At 42.7% G+C, this 22,172-nt stretch overlaps 1 protein-coding gene across 1 annotated transcript in view; it reads right to left on the minus strand.

Moving 5' to 3' along the window:
• Positions 1 to 22,172, minus strand: part of CUBN (cubilin) — a 263,943-nt gene that overhangs the window by 154,536 nt on the left and 87,235 nt on the right. The window contains exon 28 of the mRNA XM_061436135.1: positions 10,806 to 10,956. Coding sequence (XP_061292119.1) covers positions 10,806 to 10,956 — 151 coding nt within the window. The remainder of the gene's footprint in view (positions 1 to 10,805; positions 10,957 to 22,172) is intronic.

A 22,172-nucleotide genomic window follows, 5' to 3' on the forward strand; every position in this document is an offset into this window, starting at 1 on the left:
GGGTTCAGGTTCAATCCCTGGTCAGGTAACTAAGATTCTATATACCTCACAGCAAGCCCAAAGAAAGAAAAACATGTAAAAATTTTTTTAAATTACATGTAGGTAGTAAAATCTATATTATTTGGCCTGTGAGTAGTCTGTAAGTATAACAGGAAGGAGAAAGAAGTCAGAGACAAGGTATGTCAATTTCATTACTTAAACAGAGAATTCAGAATTAGATTAAACCTTCTAGAATGTAGTTACTATCTCACACTGGAGATTCATTCTTGATTTTGTGAGTCAAGTCCACTGAAGGCTGGCTTTAGTTTCTCTGAATGTTCAGGGGCATATACAAAAATACAAGCCCTTGGACACCCAAAGTCAGAGCTAATTATGGCAATATTTAAGTAAATGTTCAAAAAGAGAAATCTCTGGGGACAAAAAGTATGTTCTATACAGAACATCATGTTTATTTTGTGTTGATTTAGTCATTTGGGGCTGCTACAAAACTCGAAACTATAAAAAAAAAATGTGTGGTTTCTTTTTTCATATTGTATAGCAAAGTGTGGAATCCCCTGGAAAGTGTGTCCAGTGTCCATCAGGGGTGTTGTTGCCAAGGAACCAGAACACAAATAAGAAGATTTGAGAAAGCCCTGCTTTTTGGCCCAAATCTCATGGACTATTACAAGTTGTGCAATGTATGATTTGGGAAGGTCATGGTTGTTTGAGGGTTACTTTTACTTTTTTTTTTTAACTGTTTGGAAAAGAGCGATGGAAATAGAGCTCAGCCTTTCACACAGTAGCGACGTGGGAACTGGGATGCCAGATTTCTACAAGGTCGCCACTGGTTACAAGACACAGAGCCAACATGGCACGAAGGTCAAGTATGTGTATGTGTCTTTTCTGTTGTCGTCAGGGAAGCAAACAATGTCAGGGTTTAACTTTTCCACTCATAGTGAAATGTCTACATAGGTTCAGTGTAGCCTCTGATCACTAGGATCTTGCTGGAAAAATTGAGAAACCAAGGCAAGAAGAGTTGGGTGATTTTCTTCATATGTTATCATCCCAACTTTACAAACTTCCAAACAGATTCCTTTTTACATGACAATTATCCATTAAGAACCTCTTTCCAAAAAAGATGTTAAGTGAGAATCTGCCCTAAATAAAAATCAGACACAGTATCATAATACAACAATCTGTGCTTTGGTTCTCCACTAAGACTGCACACAACTTTCAATCTCCTGGCTTAAATGTTTTCCAAGAGTAACAAAGACAAAAATCCAAAATAGCAAATATGCTGAAGTGGCCAGAATAAGTACAGCAGGATATAGCATGTGTAAATGCTAATGCTAAGAAGAAAGCCTAGTTAACAGTTGGGGAAATAACTTTTAAATTAAACAGAATAACGTTTTTAAAAGATTTCTCTTTTACTTAAATTTTGACCCAAACTGAACAAGATTTCTTCATCACACTACATAATCACGGGAGTCTATGCTTTTATCCATCTGTCTTTATCAAGAGCTTGCTTACAGATTTACTGAACAAAGGGCACATTCTTGAGTGCAGATGAAGTTACTTTCGAGGCAGAGTGGGAGAAGTGTTTTACCGCTTTTCTCTGGGACATTCTATTACAACCCAGCAGGAAATGACACAGGAGAGCAATTCGTCAGCAGCAGAGAGAAAGGTCTCGGCCTGAGATGAGGACCAGACAGTATGATTCACAGCCCAGCCTTACAAGCCTGCTCAGGAATCTCTGCTGACCACAATTAAAAATCACTTTCCCTGTGAGCACTGCACCTCCAGATTGCTGTGGATGTCTGCATCTCACAGAAGCAAGAGTCAGGACAGACCACACGAAATAAAATCTAAGCTCTTCCGATGGCCCTTATCCACTAGGCTCTGACAATCCGCTCTGCCTTGGCTTCTGCCCTCCCTTCAGCTCAGGATTTTCTCAATCATTTGTTCATTATTGCCCTTCTAAGGAGGCTTTTGGATATTTTTTGCCCAACTGCTCAAAAAATTTAATATCACAGATATACTATATTTCTGCTCTGTGCTCTGTGTATATGTGCTTTATACATAAACCATTAGATATTTTCAAGAAGCAATTTTGAATCCCAATAAGCTATTTGGGGTTGGTGTTCGGAACCTGTGCTTTAGATCAACAGTCCCCAACCTTTTTGGCTCCAGGGACTAGTTTTATGGAAGACAAATTTTCCACAGACCAGGGTGAAGAGGATGGTCATGGCATGATTCAAGTGCATTATATTTTTTGTACACTTTATTTCTATTATTATTACATTAGCTCCACCTCTGATCATCAGGCATTGGATCCCAGAGGTTGGGGACTCCTGCTCTACATGAAATATTTGCCTGTTGAAAACCTTTGGCACCATCAACTCAAGACTCCCTGCTTTTGCTTAGAAATGTCTTTCTCTCCCAGATATTTGACTGATTCTTGTTTCCTCTTTAAAACTCAGCGCACATATCAAAGCAGCCTGGAGGGCCTCTCAAAGGAGACCTGAGGCCAGCCTAGGTCTCCTCCCAGCCCCCAGGGCATCACAGTCATGGATTCTGCACTCCTGTGTCTGTCTGTCTCCCCTACCACATGACTACCTCCCTGAGGTCAAGGATGCTGTCTCCTTCTTCTCTGTTATGGGCTGAACTATGTCTCTCCCACTGCGCCCCCAGAATCAACCCACTGAAGCACTAACCCGCAGCACCTCAGAATGTGACTGCATTTGGACACAGGGCTACTCAAGAGGTGATAAAGGCAGAGTAAGGCTCCCAGAGGGGGCCCTAATCCAACCTGACTGGCCTCCTTATACAAATAGAAAACTTGGACACACAGAGACATCACTAGGTTCACGTAGACGAGGCCATGCAAGGACATGCAGCAGGAAGGAGGACCCCTTTCAGGGCTTTACAGTGAGTTCTTGTCTAACACCTGGAAATGAAGTGTCCAAAGAGACACATGTGCTGATGAAGCAGCAGACTTCATTGATGGGGAGCCCGGGCAGAAAGAAGGAGGGTAAGGGAACCTCGGAGAACTGCTCTGCCGTGTGGCTTAGTCTTGGGTTTTATGGCGATGGGTTAGTTTCCAGGCTGTCTCTGGCCAATCACTCTGAAGGCTGTCATCTGCAAGTCCAAACACTGAAGCCTCAGGAGAAACCAAACCTGCCAGCACCTGGATCTTGAACTTCAGCCTCCAGAACCGTGAGCAACACATTTCTGTTGTTTAAGCCACCTGAAGGGTGGTATTCTATTATGGCGGCCTGAGCAAACAAATGTACTCTCTACACTCTACAAACACCAAGCCCAGATCCTGGTCGTGAATAAATATACGCTGGTTGGTTGACTGAATGAAACATGTCCTGTTCAGAGGCCCAGAGTAATCACTCCACATGATGCAAAACCACAAACTGCCTAGTCTTCGGAGGGAAACCCACGGATCTGCTCACAGAGCCCAGTTTATTGGGTCCCACACTCTCGGGCCAATTGCCCGGCAATTGCCTGTAGGCCAATGGCTAACAGAATTACAAAAGATAAAAAACCTATGTCTTCAAAAGGTGAGCCTCTCAGAAACTCCAGCCCACAAAGTCTAAGTCACAAAAGGAATAAAAACGACAAATTAGAAGAATTCCCCTGAAAGACCAACAATAACAAAGACTATTGAAATGACCTCCTGAGGGAGAGAACAGAGGGAAGGTTTACAAGAAACATGGCCGACCTCAAGGAGGTTCTTGGCCAGGACTCTCAAAATGCATTTTTTTAGAAGCACTTTGACACAGTTCTGCATGTCCACAGGTGGTCAAGAAGGCGCTGGCTCACGTTCAAATAAAGCCAGTCTTGCAAGATCAGGATACGGCTTTCATAAACCCTCAGCCAATTTCTGAAAAACCCTCAAGGCTCGAGAAATCTCGTTACTAGCTAAAAAGATGATAAAATGGAAACAGCCCCCATTCAAGAGGCTGATGTCATCCGTCTCTGCAAAGAAAAGGCCAGGCTCTCTTTTGTGAGAGCCCAGGGTGACATCACCTCCCATCCGTGCCCTTCTCCCTTCCTCTGCTGCAGCTCCCAGTTGGAGGGGGTGGGGCGATTCTCCCTTGGCAAATGTCACTCTTTCACTCACAAAGATCCTTGACCTTGTTTGTTTGCTGGATTCCATTGCCAAGTGAAAGAGGGCCCCTGGGAGGGGTGACCAGAGTGGGTGAGGGGGTGTGCGCAGCTGGCCTGGGGGGCCCTATTCACACAGCACTCAGAAAGTTCTATATTTCCTTCAGCAACCCAGACGCAGGCCTCTGGGCCAAATGCAGCCCCCAGACAATGCTGTCAGCGCTGAATACTGTGGACCGTTTAGCCAGGCAACTGTGGCCATTTCTTTCTTTGCAGAGTGGGATTCTCTTTGATGGTTTGCAGAAAGGCAAGGCTCACATCTACAGTGCAGCTTTAAAGATGCGCCCACAAAGAAAGCCCAGATTGTGGGCCCATTTCCTCAGAGCAAATAGAAGATTTGTGTGGGCCACACAGAGGCACATTTTGAGAGTGGGTTTATGGATTAGTGGGCCACATGAATGACGTGCATGGGGTTCTCCTCCAGCAGCCATGGTCAGGAAATGATGCCACTGCCGATTCTGAAATCGTGATGAAGAGGGTTTGGGACTTCTCACTGCATCGTTTAGGAGAGAGTGGGAGGGGAGAGAGGCCTGAAAGGAGATTTGATTCTAGTGGGAAGAGGCAGTTGCTTTGATCAGGTGAGCGAGAACAGCTTCCCAGCCAGCGTCAGCCTGGGTGTCCTGGGCTCTGGCCACTGCATCCTGATTCTGAGATGGAGATTCGAAGGGGCTGTGCTCAGACAATGACACTCGTGGACACACGTGCACGCATACACATACACGTTCAAGAATATTTCTACTGTACTTTAAAAAATTGAGACTCACTTCTAATTGTATTGTTTGGCTCTTGTACTTGTTTTGTGTTTCTTCCTCTATTCTGCATTTTGTTTTGTATTAAAATCCCACAACACACCACGCTGTTTCAGTGCTTCCAGATCCTACTCAAAACTCGTCTCTTTGAAGTCAAAGACAAATACTGCGTGATATTGCTTACATGCGGAATATAAAAAATACAAAAGAGAAGCAGACTCACAGTTAGAGGAACCAAACTCCATCTAGTGTTGCCAGAACTAGAACCAAACTCTAGTGGTTACTGGTGGGGAGGGAGGGAAGGAATAGGGCAATATGGGGTAGGGGAGGGGAAGGTACCAAACTACTGGGTGGAAGATAGACTCAAAGATATATTCTACAACATGGGAAATACAGCCAATATTTTGTAATAACTGTAAATGGAAAGTAACCTTGCATCATCACACAGCTGATGTTATATAGATTTGTGCGTTTATTTGCTAGATGGCTACTTCTGAGAGCAGGACCCAGGCCTGTGGGCAGGAGTCACTCAGGGTCCCCAGCCCTAGCACAGCACCTGGCTCCAAACAGCTCCTTAATATCTGTGGAAGGAACACACGGATGACTAAAACTCAGACCTATGTCTTCAATTTACCAACAGTGGGTGAGAAGTGAGGGAACTGCCTCCATCAGAGACCTCCTTCCTGACCCTTGCGGTTCCTGTTGTCCCCTCTTCTTGGGCTGTCTTGAATTAAGGACCTAGTTCAGATGCAGAGTATAAATTCAGGGCTGCATAGCTACTGAATACGACAGTTAATTTTGCACAGATCTAGATCACTAATAGTTCCCCTTCTAGAAAGTTCTTCCCAAGCATAATTTATATCTAGTGGGCAACACAGAGTTAAAAAAAAATTGTTCAGTTCTGGCCCCATCTGGCAAAATATTGCTTTACGAAATATTGCTGAACTCTGGTTCCAAGCCTAGCAAGTTTTCAGCCATTGGGAGTAAGTTTTGAAATAATAAACAGGAAAAGAGAACAGACAGAGGGTGTCTTTGACTCTCCCAAATGAAGGCAGGTTCCAAATAGACCTGGAAGAAAAAGCTTTTCCCAATGAAAACCCAAAGCTTTCAGGAGAGGATTCAGCCACGCCTAGTACGTTGACTGGAGGAACCCATGACACAGTCATCCAGTGTACCCAAAGTTATCCATTAAATCATCTTCCTTGGTGTGGTCTTAGTGATGTAGTTATGCAGTGTAGCCAGTAATGACCATGAAGTCACACTCAGTGTGGCCCTGGGCTGGCATGGCTATAAGAGCCAGGAGGGAAGAGGAATCAGTTTACTGAAGAGAAGGATACTGCCAGCAAAATAAATTACTGCTCCTAAAATTGTCCATTCTAGCTGCATGGCAGAATTCCTTAGGGAGCTTTTTATAATTAAGGATAGTCAAGGTCCCACTGCAGATCAATGGAATCCCATCTCTGCATGTTGGAACCCATGCACTGGTACTCAGGAAAACTTCCAGGTAATTCCAATGCCGTGTATCTCGGGCTGAGGACCATGTCCCTAGTCCCTAAGCCTTGTGATTGGCATTTCTTACTTTCCACTTTCTGTCTCAGTGTCAGAAGGATAAGAGCTGGGGCCCCAGTGAGGAAGAACCTCATTGCTTCAGAGACTGCTTCAGAGATTAAAGAAGAGAAAACTGTTTAAGTGTGGTCTACAGAGATATCCCATCAGCATTACCTAGGAACTTCTCAGAACTACAGATTCATGGGCCTTACCTCACTGCGTACATCAGAATCTGCTTCTTAGCAAGATCTCCAATGATGCATATCCACAAGGAAGTTTGAGAAACACTGTTCTGGAAAATACCCCTTACCCTTGAAAATCTGGGTCATGTTCCAAGATTTTCCTATTTCTTCTAGGTCTTTCCACACTGTCTCTAGCTCCCTTTGACTCAGACATTTGAGTCACCCTATTTCTGAATCACAGAATACTAAAGATGGGCTGTATCACAAAGATGAATCAATTCAGGCCCTTCATTTAATAGATCAAAAAAATTGACATTCCAAGGTTAAATCTTGATGAAGAGGACAATGCAGAACTTTCATGAGCTTAATTATCACAGTCCATGTGCTTGGGAATTCATAATCTATATTTCAATTATACTGTGGCTTACCATCAGATATTTTAAAATACTGACCCGTGTGTGTTTGTGTTTTAGTCACTCAGTCATGTTTGACTCTTTGCAATCCCATGGACTGTAACCCACCAGGCTCCTCTCTCCATGGAATTCTCCGGGCAAGAATAGTGGAGTGGGTTGGCATTCCCTTCTGCAGGGTATCTTCCTGACCCAGGGGTCAAACCTGGGACTCCTGCATTGCAGGCAAATTCTTTATCACCTGAGCCACTAGGGAAGCCCCAAAACTCCCATATTTGTCTCAATCTCCAGTTCACAATAACAGAACACCTTACACTCTTGAGTATATAATAGGGATCTTCAGTTGTGTGTGAAATGGTTTGGACCTAATATAAGCAGAAGATATTAAGAAGAGGTGGCAAGAATACACAGAAGAACTATAAAAACTATATAAAAAAGATCTTCATGACCCAGATAACCACAATGGTGTGACCACTTACTTAGAACCAGACATCCTGGAATGCAAAGTCAAGTGGGCCTTCCAAAGCATCACTACAAACAAAGCTAGTGGAGGTGACGGAATTCCAGTTGATCTATTTCAAATCCTAAAAGATGATGCCGTTAAAGTGCTGCACTTGATACGCCAGCAACTTTGGAAAACTCAGCAGTGGCCACAGGACAGGAAAAGGTCAGTTTTCATTCCAATCCCAAAGAAAGGCAATGCCAAAGAACGCTCAAACTACCGCACAATTGCACTCATCTCACACACTAGCAACTGCTACTGCTGCTGCTAAGTCGCTTCAGTCATGTCCGACTCTGTGCGACCCCAAAGACAGCAGCCCACCGGGCTCCCCCGTCCCTGGGATTCTCCAGGAAAGAACACTGGAATGGGTTGCCATTTCCTTCTCCAATGCATGGAAGTGAAAAGTGAAAATGAAGTCGCTCAGTCGTGTCTGACTCACCGACCCCATGGACTGCAGCCTACCAGGCTCCTCTGTCCATGGGATTTTCCAGGCAAGAGTACTGGAGTGGGGTGCCATTTCCCTCTCCAATGCATAAAAGTGAAAAGTGAAAGTGAAGTCACTCAGTCGTGTCCGACTCTTAGCGACCCCATGGACTGTAGCCCACCAGGCTCCTCCATCCATGGGATTTTCCAGGCGAGAGTACCGGAGTGGGGTGCCATTGCCTTCTCCGACACACTAGCAAAGTAATACTCAAAATTCTCCAAGCAAGGCTTCAACAGTATGTGAACTATGAACTTCCAGATGGTCAAGTTGGATTTAGAAAAGGCATAGGAACCAGAGATCAAATTGCCAACATCTGTTGGGTGATCGAAAAAGCAAGAGAGTTCCAGAAAAACATTTACTTCTGCTTTATGGATTATGCCAAAGCCTTTGCCTGTGTGGATCACAACAAACTGTGGAAAATTCTTAAAGAGATGGGATACCAGACCACCTTAACTGCCTCCTGAGAAATCTGTACGCCGGTCAAGAAGCAATAGTTAGAACCAGATGTGGAACAACGGACTGGTTCCAAATTGGGAAAGGAGTATGTTAAGGCTTATACTGTCACCTTGCTTATTTAACTTACTCCCTACTGGTGTCTCAGACTATAAAGCATCTGCCTGCAATGCAGGAGACCTAGGTTCGATCCCTGGGTCAGGAAGATCCCCTGGAGAAATAAATGGCAACCCATTCCAGTACTCTTGCCTGGAAAATCCCATGGACAGAGGAGCCTGGTAGGTGACAGTCCATGGGGTCCCAAAGGGACATGACTGAGTGACTTTACTTTCTTTCTTTAACTTATATTCAGAGTACATCATGCAAAATGCTGGGCTGGATAAAGCACAAGCTGGAATCAGGATAGCCAGGAGAAACATCAGTAACCTCAAATATGCAGATGACACCATCCTTACGGCAGAAGGCAAAGAACTAAAGAGCCTCTTGATGAAAATGAAGAGGAGAGTGAAAATATTGGCTTAAAACTCAACATTCAAAAAGCTAAGATCATGGCATCCGGTCCCATCACCTCATGGCAAATAGATGGGGGAACAATGGAAACAGTGACAGACTTTCTTAGGCTCCAAAATCACTGTAGACGGTGACTGCAGCCATGAAATTAAAAGATGCTTGCTCCTTGGAAGAAAAGCTATGACCAACCTAGACATCATATTAAAAAGCAGAGACATTACTTTGCCAACAAAGGTTCATCTAGTCAAAGCTCTGGTTTTTGCAGTAGTCATGTATGGATGTGAGAATTACACTCTAAATAAAGCTGAGCTCAAAAGAATTGATGCTTTTGAACTGTGGTGTTGGAGAAGACTCTTGAGAGTCCCTTGGACTGCGAGGAGATCCAACCAGTCAATCCTAAAGGAAATCAGTCCTGAATATTCATTGGAAGGACTGATGCTGAAACTTAAACTCCAATACTTTGACCACATGATACTAAGAACCGACACACTATAAAAGACCCTGCTGCTTAGAAAGATTGAAGGCAGAAGGAGAAGGGGATGACAGAGGATGAGATGGTTGGGTGGTATCACCGACTTAATGGACATGAGTTTGAGCAAGCTCTGGGAGTTGGTGATGGACAGAGAAGCTTGGTGTGCTGCAGTCCACGGGGTTGCAGAGTCGGACACGAATGAGCGACTGAACTGAACTGAACTGAGTGTTGTGGAGCATGTAATTAATGCTCCATGATGTTAAAAACCCTCAATACACCTCTGGGTGCTCTCACTCTGGCTCGCCCTGTTTATGACAGTGGGACCACAGCTCAGGATGTCTGTGTGTGATCCCCAGTGTAACACGGCCACTCCCCTTCTCTCTCAGATTGATTGAATCATACAAGGAAGCCCTTTGCCCTTGGCTGAGAACTGCTCATGAAATATTCACAAGGACTACATTTTCAGGTCTGGGTCTCTCTAGGACAGTGATTCTCCAATGTACTCACCAGGGACACTAGTTAAGACACAGACTATTGGGTTTCCCTCATAGTCTGTTATTTGGCATCTCCCGGATGGGGCCCAAGAGTCTGCATTTCTCACAGATTTTACAAGACACTGCCTTGGGGGACCACATTCTGAGAAGCACTGCCCTGGGGCCCTCTCCCTCTTCACTGGGTCACATGAGGTTAGTCTACAAGTTTCAGAACTTGTGTCTCAAACAAATTTGCTTCTTCACAGGAGTGATGATGCCTGCCAGCTTGCAGAGCTGCCAGCTTGCAGAAGCCTCTCAGGTACCCTCCTCGAGTGCATGGCCTGCCCTTGGCTTAGTGCATCAGTGGCTCAGGCTTTCTGCTCGGTCCCCTCACAGCCCAATCCTCCCTCTCACCCACCTACTCTCTCTGACTCACTCCTTCCTTTCTTTCTCTGTCACTCCTTCTCTGATCAGTCTCAAGGTGAGTCTTAAATCTCATTCTGTTGCACTCTCCTGAGAGACTCCATCGCACCTTGTGGTCTGCTTGCCACAACCAGCTTCAAGTCTTCAGCCCTTGGAACTTCCTGATGCTCTTTCCTTCTCATAAGTGAGTTACTGCTGCACCTCCTAAAGCAGATACCCAATCCTGTCCACTTGGACTTCACTTCCTGTCTTAACTGCAAGAGGATTCCATTCTCCGAGAGCCATCAACGTCTGAGTAAACTTTCTAAAGCCTGGCACCATTAGTGTTCCTCTTTTGGTGGATGGAATTGTTTTCAAACGTAGAATTGAAAAGGGAAAGATTCTTGGTCAAAGAGCAACTACCAAATAAGACTGAGATCAGCCAGGGGGTGGGGGGGAGCTTACCTTGGATGAACCACTGCATCTGAAATCCTTTCTCATGGTGACTGACTCCATCCGTATAAAACAGCACATGAAACTTGGAGCCTGTGGTGCTCCCCGAAGGTGGAATGTCTGTTCCACAGAAGCGCCCCATCCGCTGTGGGCCATCATAGAGCTGAAATCAGAGAGAGAAAACACCAGCATGAAGAGCAAGGTCCACGCATGCAGCTAGCGCTGTTTCTTGGTTCAAAAGTTAAGGGTAAATCTACTGAGGGGGGCTGAGTCCAGGAATTAAACATAGATAATTATATGCAGAGAGAGGTACCTCCACTCCAAGGTATAATCCAGGCACAGAAGACGGAAATGCTGGCCTGGATGAGAAGCATTCACATGTGAATCACATGTAAGAGATGCTAGATGAATAACAGTATTACAACTGTAACTTTTAAAAATAAATACTAACTATAAATAATCAGGCAGTTTAGAAAGCTCTGAAAGGAAAATACAAAAATTAATCCCACTGAAAGCGAACCATTGTTAATATTTTAATACCAGAAGCTTCTCTTACCAACATTTTTTTCATTTGTATATATACATGTACATCTATGTGCAAGGAAATGTGTGAATATGTGTGTAGCAATTTGGGCTACACATTTGTGTTCCCCGTTCTTCACTAAGGTTGTCACTAAGTAGGCTATGTAACCATTTTTAAGAGTGGCATAACATACTGTTAATATGTTGTATTTACAATTCTGCTATGTTCACTTAGTTAGTGCTACTTGCTCAGTCGTGTCCAACTCTTTGCAACCCCATGGACTTCAGCCTACCAGGCTCCTCTGCCCATGGGATTTCCCTGGCAAGAATACTGGAGTGGGTTGCCATTTTCTTCTCCAACTGTTCACTTAAGATATTTCCAATTTGAGGGCAAATAAATATAAATCTTTGTTTGATAGTTTAAGTGTCTTTTAGGAAACATTCCTCTAAAGGGAGTGAATCAAAAGAACAGAATCTTCCATGGCTCTAGATATGTATTATTAAATTTCTTACCAGAAATTTTACACAAATTTATTCCCCCACCAGAAGTTTATGGAAATATTTCTTGCAGTGCAACTTTGGCAATTTTGACTAAAATTATTATTAAAACTGGGGCTAATAGTGTAAATTTTTTTTCTGTTTGTAGTCGTCTGAATTTGTTACTTGGGATTGGAACTTTTTTCATGGTTCTTGTGCGTTTCTTTTTCTTCTTTTGGGACTTTCCTGCTGGGGTCTTTGCCCATTTTCCCCCTGAGGTATTTATGTACCCTGCTGTGTGCACTGTATCTGCTTGATTTCATTAGACACATCTCCAAACTAAAACAAAAACAAAAACTTTATGCCATCTCTCTTTCTTCAATCAGAAAAAATAGCAATGATCCAGGAAGATTTGCTTCCTTAGGACTCAGAACTTTGTATTTTCTTTTCATTCCCTAGTGTCCACATTAAACACTTTGTTCCGCTTACCCTTGGGATGTGCTGCCTGTTATAATAAAAAGGAAAATGTCTGATCATGGGTTTCCTTTATTCTTCCCTTGGAGAGTACATACATGTGCATGTACATGTGAGTGTATATGTATGTCTTTGTATGTAAATGTATCATCTGGATTCAACAAATTCCAAACTGACAAAACTATTTTTATTAGCTGAAATGTTATGATAGAAAATACCGTTTGAAACATACTGACTCGAGCGTAGAAAACTTCATAATCAAATTCTACAAATCCCCTCCATGGAGCCTTCCCTAATCCCCGTAGACAGTCATAAATGAGCTTTCCTTTGAAATCCCCAAGTTTTTCATTTGTGCTTCTTTGTGAAAATAGTCACATTCTGGTGACAGAGATGTGTGCCTTTCTCTCCCACTGAATTCAAGTTTCCTTAGATCCCAGACCACCTTTCAAATCCCCTCAAAGCCCAGCATAGGGCTTTGTCCAGGGTAGATTCCCGATATAGCTTCAGTGAAGAACTGCAACCACTTCCCCCACAGCTGCACACACTCACTCACTCACCCTCAGGTACTAAACCTAAGCATTTTATACAAACGATAAAGATGGGGTTTATTTTATAGTCTTATCCCTTCATCTTCCTTTTAATTTTTTAAATACTGCTGCTTTGAATATGTGTATTTATGATCAAGCTTCTAAGGTTGTAGATGATTGACAGAAATCACAAAGAAGGGGTAGAAATGAGAGAAGGAATAAAAAGAAGAGGAAACAAAAAAAGCCCTTCACTTCCCATCTGGACCCTACCGTCCACTGCAGGAGGTGGAGGTAGGGAAGGCGTCTGGGCTGCAATCTGTTTACTCCTAAACTACTGCTTCACTGTAGGCTGCTTATTTCAGCCACAGAGTTCTTTTATTAAACCTAGTGTATGAATTCCAATTCAAAACTAATTAATACAAAAATAAACAGACTGTTTCCAAGCCGAGGCATAATAAGCCAGAAAACACTCCACTGTTCTCCACTCCAAAAGGCTCATTTTGAACTTTGGGTTTTAGTGCAGTGACCAAAACTTTAATTACTTCATCTTTATCCAGCAAAACGAAGTAAGATTTCTCTAGGACCACAGTCGCCCTGAACTTCATGGATCTTCTGAAACACTAGGTCGTGACACCGTTAGGAACCGTATTTGAGATTCTTCAAGGTCAGAATCAGTGTAGAGTTTTTGCCTCCCAGCTCGGCAAGGTTAAGAAATGTGACATTTTCACATGACTTGAAGGGGATTTTTTTTTCTTCCTTCCGGATGGGATTACTCCATTGAAGGAGAGCCCCTGAATCCCAGTGGTTCTTAAATAACACATTGTGAATGGAATAGGGGGGTGAGGGCAAAGGGAGGGGGTTTGAGAGAAACAGTGATGAATAACAATTAGTTTCTTTTTGCCTTTGGAGGGGAGAGACTGATACATCAAAACAAGCATCAAATAGACATTGATGGAAATGCTTAAATATAATGTCAAATAAATTAATTAGTGTAGAACAAAATCTCTCTAGAAAAAAAATCCCATATCCCTAATTTTACATCCTTCTAAGGTTTACACTTAATTAAACCAGAGACTTTTTATTTACCCTCACACAGATGGCTAACGTCACCTCAACAATTCATTCCCGCGTAAATGTACCACACAAAAAGGAACAGTCATTTCTCAAAGTACACAAATACCGGTTACCATGGTGACCAGTTGGTGCCTGCTGCTCCTGATTTTGTTTTCAGAGCAGAATCTTAACCACAGGACATTCCAGCTGTGACTCATTGGGACTATTGGCCAGCACGCGGCTTGGTCCCGAGAAGGGCACCAGCTCCCCTGCTTTTAGAAAGCTTCAAGATTTACTCCTTCTGAACAATATTTGAGGTTGGACTTGAGTCCATAGAAAGAAAAATCGTAGAAATTAAGAAGTGAAAGACTGACATTCTTACTTTGAATATGAAGATCAAATTTGTACTACTGTTTAAAGGTTTGGGTTTTTTTTTTAATACTTAAAATGCTGCTCAGGTTTTCAAGTTGCCATTTAATGTATCTCCACATGTGGATCACTGTATGTACAAAACCTCTTGTGTAGAATCTTATCAGCTGTTCTCTTAAGGAGAAGATTCATTTAGGATTTTTGTGTTTTAGATCTTCCACCCTCCACACCACCCTGAAATATCTCAACCACTCTTAAGACACTCAAAGAGGAAGGAAATCTCTTGCCTAAGCCACATTTACCAATTTCTATCTACTTCCTTTGCGTGGGTTTGATAATTTGGTACTTGCATGGCTGAGGAGACCATTAGAGATTTCAGACTATGATTGCAACATAAAATGATCTGTGGACTCCAAAATAGTATGGACCCATGCATACAAATGGAAGACAGAAAACCAAAGACTCACCACTGACAGAGTGAGATTTGTAAGATTAAGGTTTCTGTAGGTACTTTATGAATCACTGGAACTCAAGTCTGGAGGAATGTCAGCTAGTGTCATCTGCTTCCTCGGTGTGAATCAACCTTATGAACTGCAAGATGCTCAGGACAGAAATGTAGTTTTCAAGCACGGCTTGTTTGCTAAATTCTTTGATGATTTTGAAAATTTGTGATCCTAATGAATGAAATTATAACTAACTCCTATCTCAGCTTGGGATGTATAGACAGACTTCTATTCTAAACTCATTTTAGAATGACAGTGAATTACACCTAAAACTCAACCCTTTCTATCGTAGAAGTGAAGTGAAGTGTTAGTTGCTCCGTCATGTTCGACTCTTTATGACCCCATGGATGGTAGCCTGTCAGGCTCCTTTGTCCATGGGATGCTCCAGGCAAGAATACTGGAGTGGGTAGCCATTCCCTTGTTCAGGGGATCTTCCCAACCCAGGGATCAAACCCGGGTCTCCTGCATTGCAGGCAGATTCTTTACCGCTGAGCCATCAAGGAAGCCCTCTCTATTATAGACTGGCAGCTAGTTCATACTTTTCTAAGTACTGTTTTTCTTATTTACTTGAAATTTTTCTGGAAGAAAATAATATTTATAGTGGAGGGTTAATTTTAAGAATAATTAAATATAACTCATACAAAGAAATCAAATCAAGAGCTTTTTGGGGAAGATATTGTTAAAATATGCAAACATTTCTGGAAAAAAAAATTTGGTCCATTTCCTATTACAAATCTTTAAAAACTCCAAAAGAACTTTATTCTTTAGAGTTTAGCATGTAGGTAAAATAATTCATCTGCTGTGAGGGAGAACTCTAGGTATAGTAGAGAGTTCCTAATATTTTTAGAGAAGAAAACTTCTGGTCAATGTAAAGGAGATAGTTACATTTCTGAGAATTACACTCCATGAGTCCATAGCGTGGCTTTTGAGAGTCAAGGTCACTAGGAGAAGATTATGTTTCAGCTGAGAGCAGGACAGTGATTGCACTGTAGGAACACATTCGCGTGCACAACAGAGGACAGAATGGTATGGACCCAGCGGAAGCAGAAGGTATTGAGAAGAGGCAGTCAGGATACACAGGGAAGCCTGGCGGGTTGCAGTCCATGGAGCTGCAAAGTCGGACATGACTGAGAGACTGAACTGAACTGAATATGTCCAGTGTTGGCCTCTAGATTCAAAGTCCAGTCTAGCTCTTAAAATTCACTTAGAACATAAACTTGTGGAAATTACTTAACCTCCATAAGCTAAGAGTTCTTTGCAAACTTGGCCTCTTAATGGTACTTGTCTCATAGGGCTGTTGTGGTTAGCATACCAAAAAAAACATATAATAGGCTGGTTGTGAGTCCTGGCATATGCACTCAAATGTTATTCTAACTCTTGGTCAGTGGCAAAGGGAACCAACATTGCTTCTAAAGAAACTCTACTGGAAATAACTTTGACAGAAAATAATATGATGGGTAAAAAGAGCTTGAACTGACTCATGTAAAATATTTCTCAGAAATCGTCCCTGGCAGACCAGACAGGGAAGCAAGAAATCAATGAATCACTTGGGAGGAGATGGAGGCCCATGGCCGGCAGGGTGTTGCTATGACAACCTGGTTTGTGTGGAGACTGAGGCCATCCCTGCCATGTGGGGTGCAGAGCTCAGCGCAGATCATACAGTGGGGGAGTCTGAAAGCATGGAGTGTGTGGGTGGAGGAAGGTGGTGAATCATCACAGGTCTGGTGGTGAAGAGGACATTGGGCAATCTGTCAAGGCTGCCCTGGTGACAGATCAGGGAGAAACCACTGGATAGCAAAATACATGTGTTTTTTTCCTGTTGCAGCCTCCACCCCACTTTCCACCTGGCCAGCCTGCAGCTCCGGCTGCTTGGCCACTGGAGCTCCTGAGAGGACCAGGAACTGCCAAATTCTTGGTGCACCTCTTCAGATTTTCCCCACCCCAACATCAACCGTACCAGGAACTATGGGAGCTGCTTTGTTAGAACAGTTACTGAGAACACTGTTGCCCAAGTTTACACGCAAATCTCCTGGCTTAGAACTTTCAGAGTTTACTTTAAATCTGAAAGGCTTTGAGAAGTTCTTGTAAGAACAGAAGAAACTGCCAAGCAAGATTCATCTAGAAGGGTAAAAGGCCCCCAGTGTGGATGACAAGAGCCTGGGCAGGGAGGGACTGCAGTGGGGAGGTGTGGTAAACATGCAATCCGATCGTGGAAGATAAATTAGACAAATGTTTAAATCAACATGCATAAGCAGAGCACTGCTGGCTCTGTGACACCCCAGGGGGTGGGGGGGTGAGGGGGTGAAGGTTCCAGGATGGGACACAAGGGTGGGCACAGTGCAGTAGGTACAGAGGCACATCTTGCCCACCCCCTACTCCCCCCTTCCCACCAGGCACAGGAAAAGCCATTGCCATGTGCTGCAGGGTGGGGCAGGAAGCATGAGGTACCAGTCTAAAATTAAACAATGACTCACAACCCTGAGCTTTGCATGAGACCAAGAAACTCACTGAAAGCCCACATTTGGAATTATTTTGTGTCGCTCTGAATTAAAGGTTGGATTCCAATACAGACCATACAGTCACGATCCATGTGGTGGCTAGCTGCTGTCCTCTCTTAATAGTGCATGGATATTTATTTCTGCTTGCTATATATTACTTATTTTAGACGCCACCAAGGCTGATTTGGGTTGGTTTGTTTGCTTGTTTTTTTAATCATTGTTTAATCATGGATTATGCAAAAGTTTAACTACAAAGACATTTTATCTCAGCACTGTTTATAATAGTGGACATATGCAAAGATTCTAAGTGTTTCTCAAGGAGAATGGGTAGTTGAATTGTGATGAGGAAACATTTGATGTTGCAAATGATGTGGTGTAATAAATCACAAGGAGAAACATTTGTAAGCTACTGTTACATGTTTAAAAAGTCATTAAAGAATAATAGTAGAGAACTTACGATGGAGGGGGGAAGAATGCGGGAAGGGATAATTAAGGAGTTTGGGATCAACATGTACACACTGCTGTATTTAAAATGGATAACCCACTGCATTGCACAGGGCACTCTAGTCCCTTTGCTGTCCACCTGAAACTATCACAACGTTGTTAATCAGCTGGATTCCAATAGGAAATAAAAAGTTTTAAAAATGCAAAAAAAGAGAATGGTACATACAAAATGATCCTCCTTGAATATTAAAATAAAATAGGGAGGGACTTTAGTAAGTAAATGTCACCAAATATTATCAGTAGTGATATAATTTGTGCTATTTTTATTTTATCTAGGTTTTTCTATATTTTCCACATTGTCTGCAATGACTGTATTCCTATGTGACCAGATAAGTTTATTTTTTAAAGTATTATCTCTGGGACCCTATTGACATGGCAAGGTAGATATGTATTGGTAATATTTTTCCAGGCTCAGAATTTCATACCCTTTTAGGTTCTCAGATACCCAGCTGGTCTACTAAAAATATTGTACTGTCTGTCTCCATAATCTTTTTCATGTATTTCAAGACTATCCCTGAAAATTAGCCCATTAAAATGTTATTATATAAGGTAATCTTCAGCATTAATTTAAAACCATATTTTGTCCCTAATGCTTCCTTTTTAAAATCATAACTAGGCTTTTATTATTAATTAGACTAATTCTGTATTTTAAAAAAGCATCCTTTCAGTTGTCCAGGGACTAAAGAGCTCTTACTAACATAAATTCTGATAGTCACTGATGGACCAATAAGCACCTAATTCCCTCCATTGTGGGAAGTGAAATGCTTTGAAAGTCAAGCATGTTCTCCCTAGTGTGTACAATGAACATTTAGTTCCATGAACCACAGCCTTTCCTCTGCCAACTATACTATTGTGAAGCATTCAACATTTAAAAAAATTATTCTGCCTCCTAAGAGCCTCACCATCTGCTACAGATGGACTCAGAAACAGGAAGATAACCATAACACAACATGAAACCATAGAAGTAGGAGCTGGAAGGACCCAGAGCACAGCCACACACTCTGTTCCCATTGAGGGAGGGCGAGAAAAGAAAGCTTGTTCAATAAGTAAGAAAGCTTGTTCAATAAATAAGTCCATGTAAGAACTGAAGGGTAAAGACATCACTTTTGGACTCGCTTGGTGGTACAATAGTTAAGGGGCTTCCCAGGTAGCTTAGCTGGTAAACAATCTGCCTGTAATGCAGGAGACTCGGGTTCTATTCCTGGGTCGAGAAGACCCCCTGGAGAGGGGGTAGGCTACCACTCCAGTCTTCTTGGGTTTCCCTGGTGACTCAGATGGCAAAGAATCCACCTGCAATGCGGGAGACCTGGGTTTGATTCCTGAGTTGGGAAGATGCCCTGGAGAAGGGAAAGGCAACCCATTCCAGTATTCTGGCCTGGAGAATCCCATGGACAGAGGAGCCTGGTGGGCTACAGTCCATGGGGTCACAAAGAGTCAGACACGACTGAGCGACTAAGCACCGCACAGCAGCACAGTAGTTAAGAATCCACCTGCCAGTGCAGGGGACACTTGATCCCTGGCCTGGGACGATCCCACAGGCATGGAGCAACAAAGCCCATACGCTGCAACTACCGAGCCTGTGCACCTAGAGCCGGTGCTCTGCAGCTGAAGCCACCGCAGTGCGAAGCCCACGGACTACAAAGGCAAGCAGCCCCTGCTGGCCGCAAATAGAGAGCCTGCTTTCAGCAACAGAGACCCAGCACAGCCATAAATAAATAATTTTTTTTAAATATGCCATTTTTGACAAAATTCTGAAATGTTGCAGGTGGAAATTGTTCCCATTGTAAAAAGTAGTCAATCAGCGTAATTAATCAAAATTCACAGCAACTCCTAACTTTTGGATTCAGCCTTCTGATTGACGCCTTCGCCTTCATGCCATGTGCCTGTTGGATGGTAGACGGGGCCTTACATGCATGCACTTGATGCCTGTGGTCTGAGGAGCAAAGTAAGCTGAGGACCACCAGGAAAGGAAGTGTGCAAAGAGCACTTTCAAGTTTTGAGCATCTAATGGCATTCTCACTGGCTTCCAGGTAGTGTGGAAATTATTGGTAGGGCTGATTATTATTTATCCTGATCCTGTCCTTCGTGTTTGAGAGGATATTGAGAGGGAAAACACAATTTCTTTTGAACCTGAGAGCAAAGGCTGTCTTTTGAAGTCTAGTGTGTTTGCCTCATTAACAGCAGCAAATTAATGCAATTACATGAAAACTCTTCCTTGTTAGGGATGGTGAGAAATGATCAGCATTTTTTAAGGAAAGGGATTTTGGTCATACTGAGATAAACATCTCTCCTTTTAAATTTTGTAATTTAAAAAATCACATTTTACTTGGGCAACTGTGGAGTCTTCAAAGTCTTCTAAAATGCTTCTTATTATAATTAATGACACTACAAAGTATTTGGCTTAATTAACCAATGGATACGCTTCATTCTAAACTCCTTTGAATCCAGATCCTGCTCTGTCCAATACTAGATTCATATCCGGTAGAGAGGCCTCAACTGAATCATTTGGCACACTGTTTTCACTTTTTATGTGTGGTTTTGAATAGCGGTTGTCCTTAGAATTGAAATAGCTTATCTCTGAATTCTAAGCAACATGCCAGCCATCCTAGAAGCAGACTTCCTCTAACAGACAGTTCCAGGAAGCATGACTCATCTGTCCAGGAAGTGTTTAAGGAGGTGCCACGATAATAGTCAGTGCAGACCCACTGCTGCTACCACGTCCCATCTCCTCCACTTCTCTGCTTTTCTTTGACCAGCAAAGGGGATTTTAACTACTTCACTCTTAGATTCAGATAACGCCCAATCCCTGTGGCTTTGGGAGGAAATCTGAGAGGCCAGAGAAGGGAAGCCCTGCTTTCAACACAGGGCCAATCTAAGCTAGTCACATTGGGAAGGCTGTTTTGGAAACTGTAGCTTTTCATTTACTGCAAAATGTTTTAGAACAACAAATTATCATAAAATTGTGTTTATGTTAAAAAATAATAAATAATATTTATTAGCACTTACTCTGTGCTGAGTATCATTCTAAGCCCTTTCCATGTATTATCTAATTTTTTTTTGTGCTCAGTCACTTCAGTCATGTCTGACTCTCTGCAACTATGGACTATAGCCCTCCAGACTCCTCTGTCCATGGGATTCTCCAGACAAGAATACTGGAGTGGGTTACCATGCCCTCCTCCAGGGAATCTTCCCAAACCAGGAATCAAACCCATATCTCTGATATCTCCTGCATTGCAGGCAGCTTCTTTACCCACTGAGCCAAACTTCATTTAAAAAAAATTTTTTTAACTCTTCTAGTTAAGTTTCCAAGCTTATTAAATGAGAGAATTGAGAAGTGATCATTGTCTAAGGCCACATGATTTTTAAGTTTTATTCATTTGTGGCTGTGCTAGATCTTGGTTGCTGCTCGCAGGCTTCGCTAGTTGTGGTAGGAGGGGCTGCTCTCCAGTTATGAGCTCAGGGGCCTCACTGCGGTGGCTCTTGTTCTGCAGCATGGGTTGTAGGTACGCATGCTCAGTAGTGGTGGCAAATTGGCTTTAGTTGCTCTGAGGCATGTAGGATTTTCCAGGACAAGGGATCGAACCTGTGTCCCCTGCATCAGCAGGCAGATTCTCATCCACTGGACCACCAGGGAAGCCCCATGTATTACCTACTTTAAAATTCCAGAAGCCCTATTATGCAGATAGTATTGTTATCTCCATTTTAGAGCTCTGGAAACTGAGGCATAGAGAAGTAATTCAACATTTTGAAAGGCATCAACAACTCAAGAATTGCTCTTGTTTCCTTCACTGGAAATTAGTTTTAAAAATAAGAATTGTTAAATTAAAAAAAAAAAAAAGCAAAGTCCTTATTCTCTGTGATAACAGAGAGTAACAAAAATAATTTTTTAAGTTACAGTGCTAACACGCAAAACTCCTGTTAGTCAATGGAATTGACATTTCTTTATTATATTTCTTAATAGAGCTTGGAGTGAAATAAGTGGACCAAAATGTTGGCTTTCCCATTTATCCTTTGTGAGAATTGTCAAAATGCATTATGGAAGCAGGCTATAGACAGAAAACAAGAAGAAAATTAAATGTCTTGGGAGATGAACCATTAATTATATCTCAGCCCCTAAAGAATTAAATGCTCTCTATTTAGGAATTTCTTTATACCTAACTGGACTTTCTAGGTGGTGCTAGTGGTAAAGAACCCACCTGTCAATGCAGGAGATACAAGAGACGTGCATTTGATCCTTAAGTCAGGAAAATCCCTTGCAGATGGAAATGACAACCCAGTCCGGCATTCTTGCCTGGGAAATCCCATGGACAGAGGAGTCTGGCAGGCTACAGGCCATGGGGTCACAAAGAGTTGGACACAACTGAAGCGAAATAGACACTTACCATCTGAGCCACCAGGGAAGTCCCGTTTGCCTTTGACAGTTCCTCAACCACAACTTCCTTTACTGAAGCC

This window comes from Bos javanicus, chromosome 13 (genome assembly GCF_032452875.1).
Source record: "Bos javanicus breed banteng chromosome 13, ARS-OSU_banteng_1.0, whole genome shotgun sequence".
In the NCBI taxonomy this organism is placed as follows: domain Eukaryota; kingdom Metazoa; phylum Chordata; class Mammalia; order Artiodactyla; family Bovidae; genus Bos; species Bos javanicus.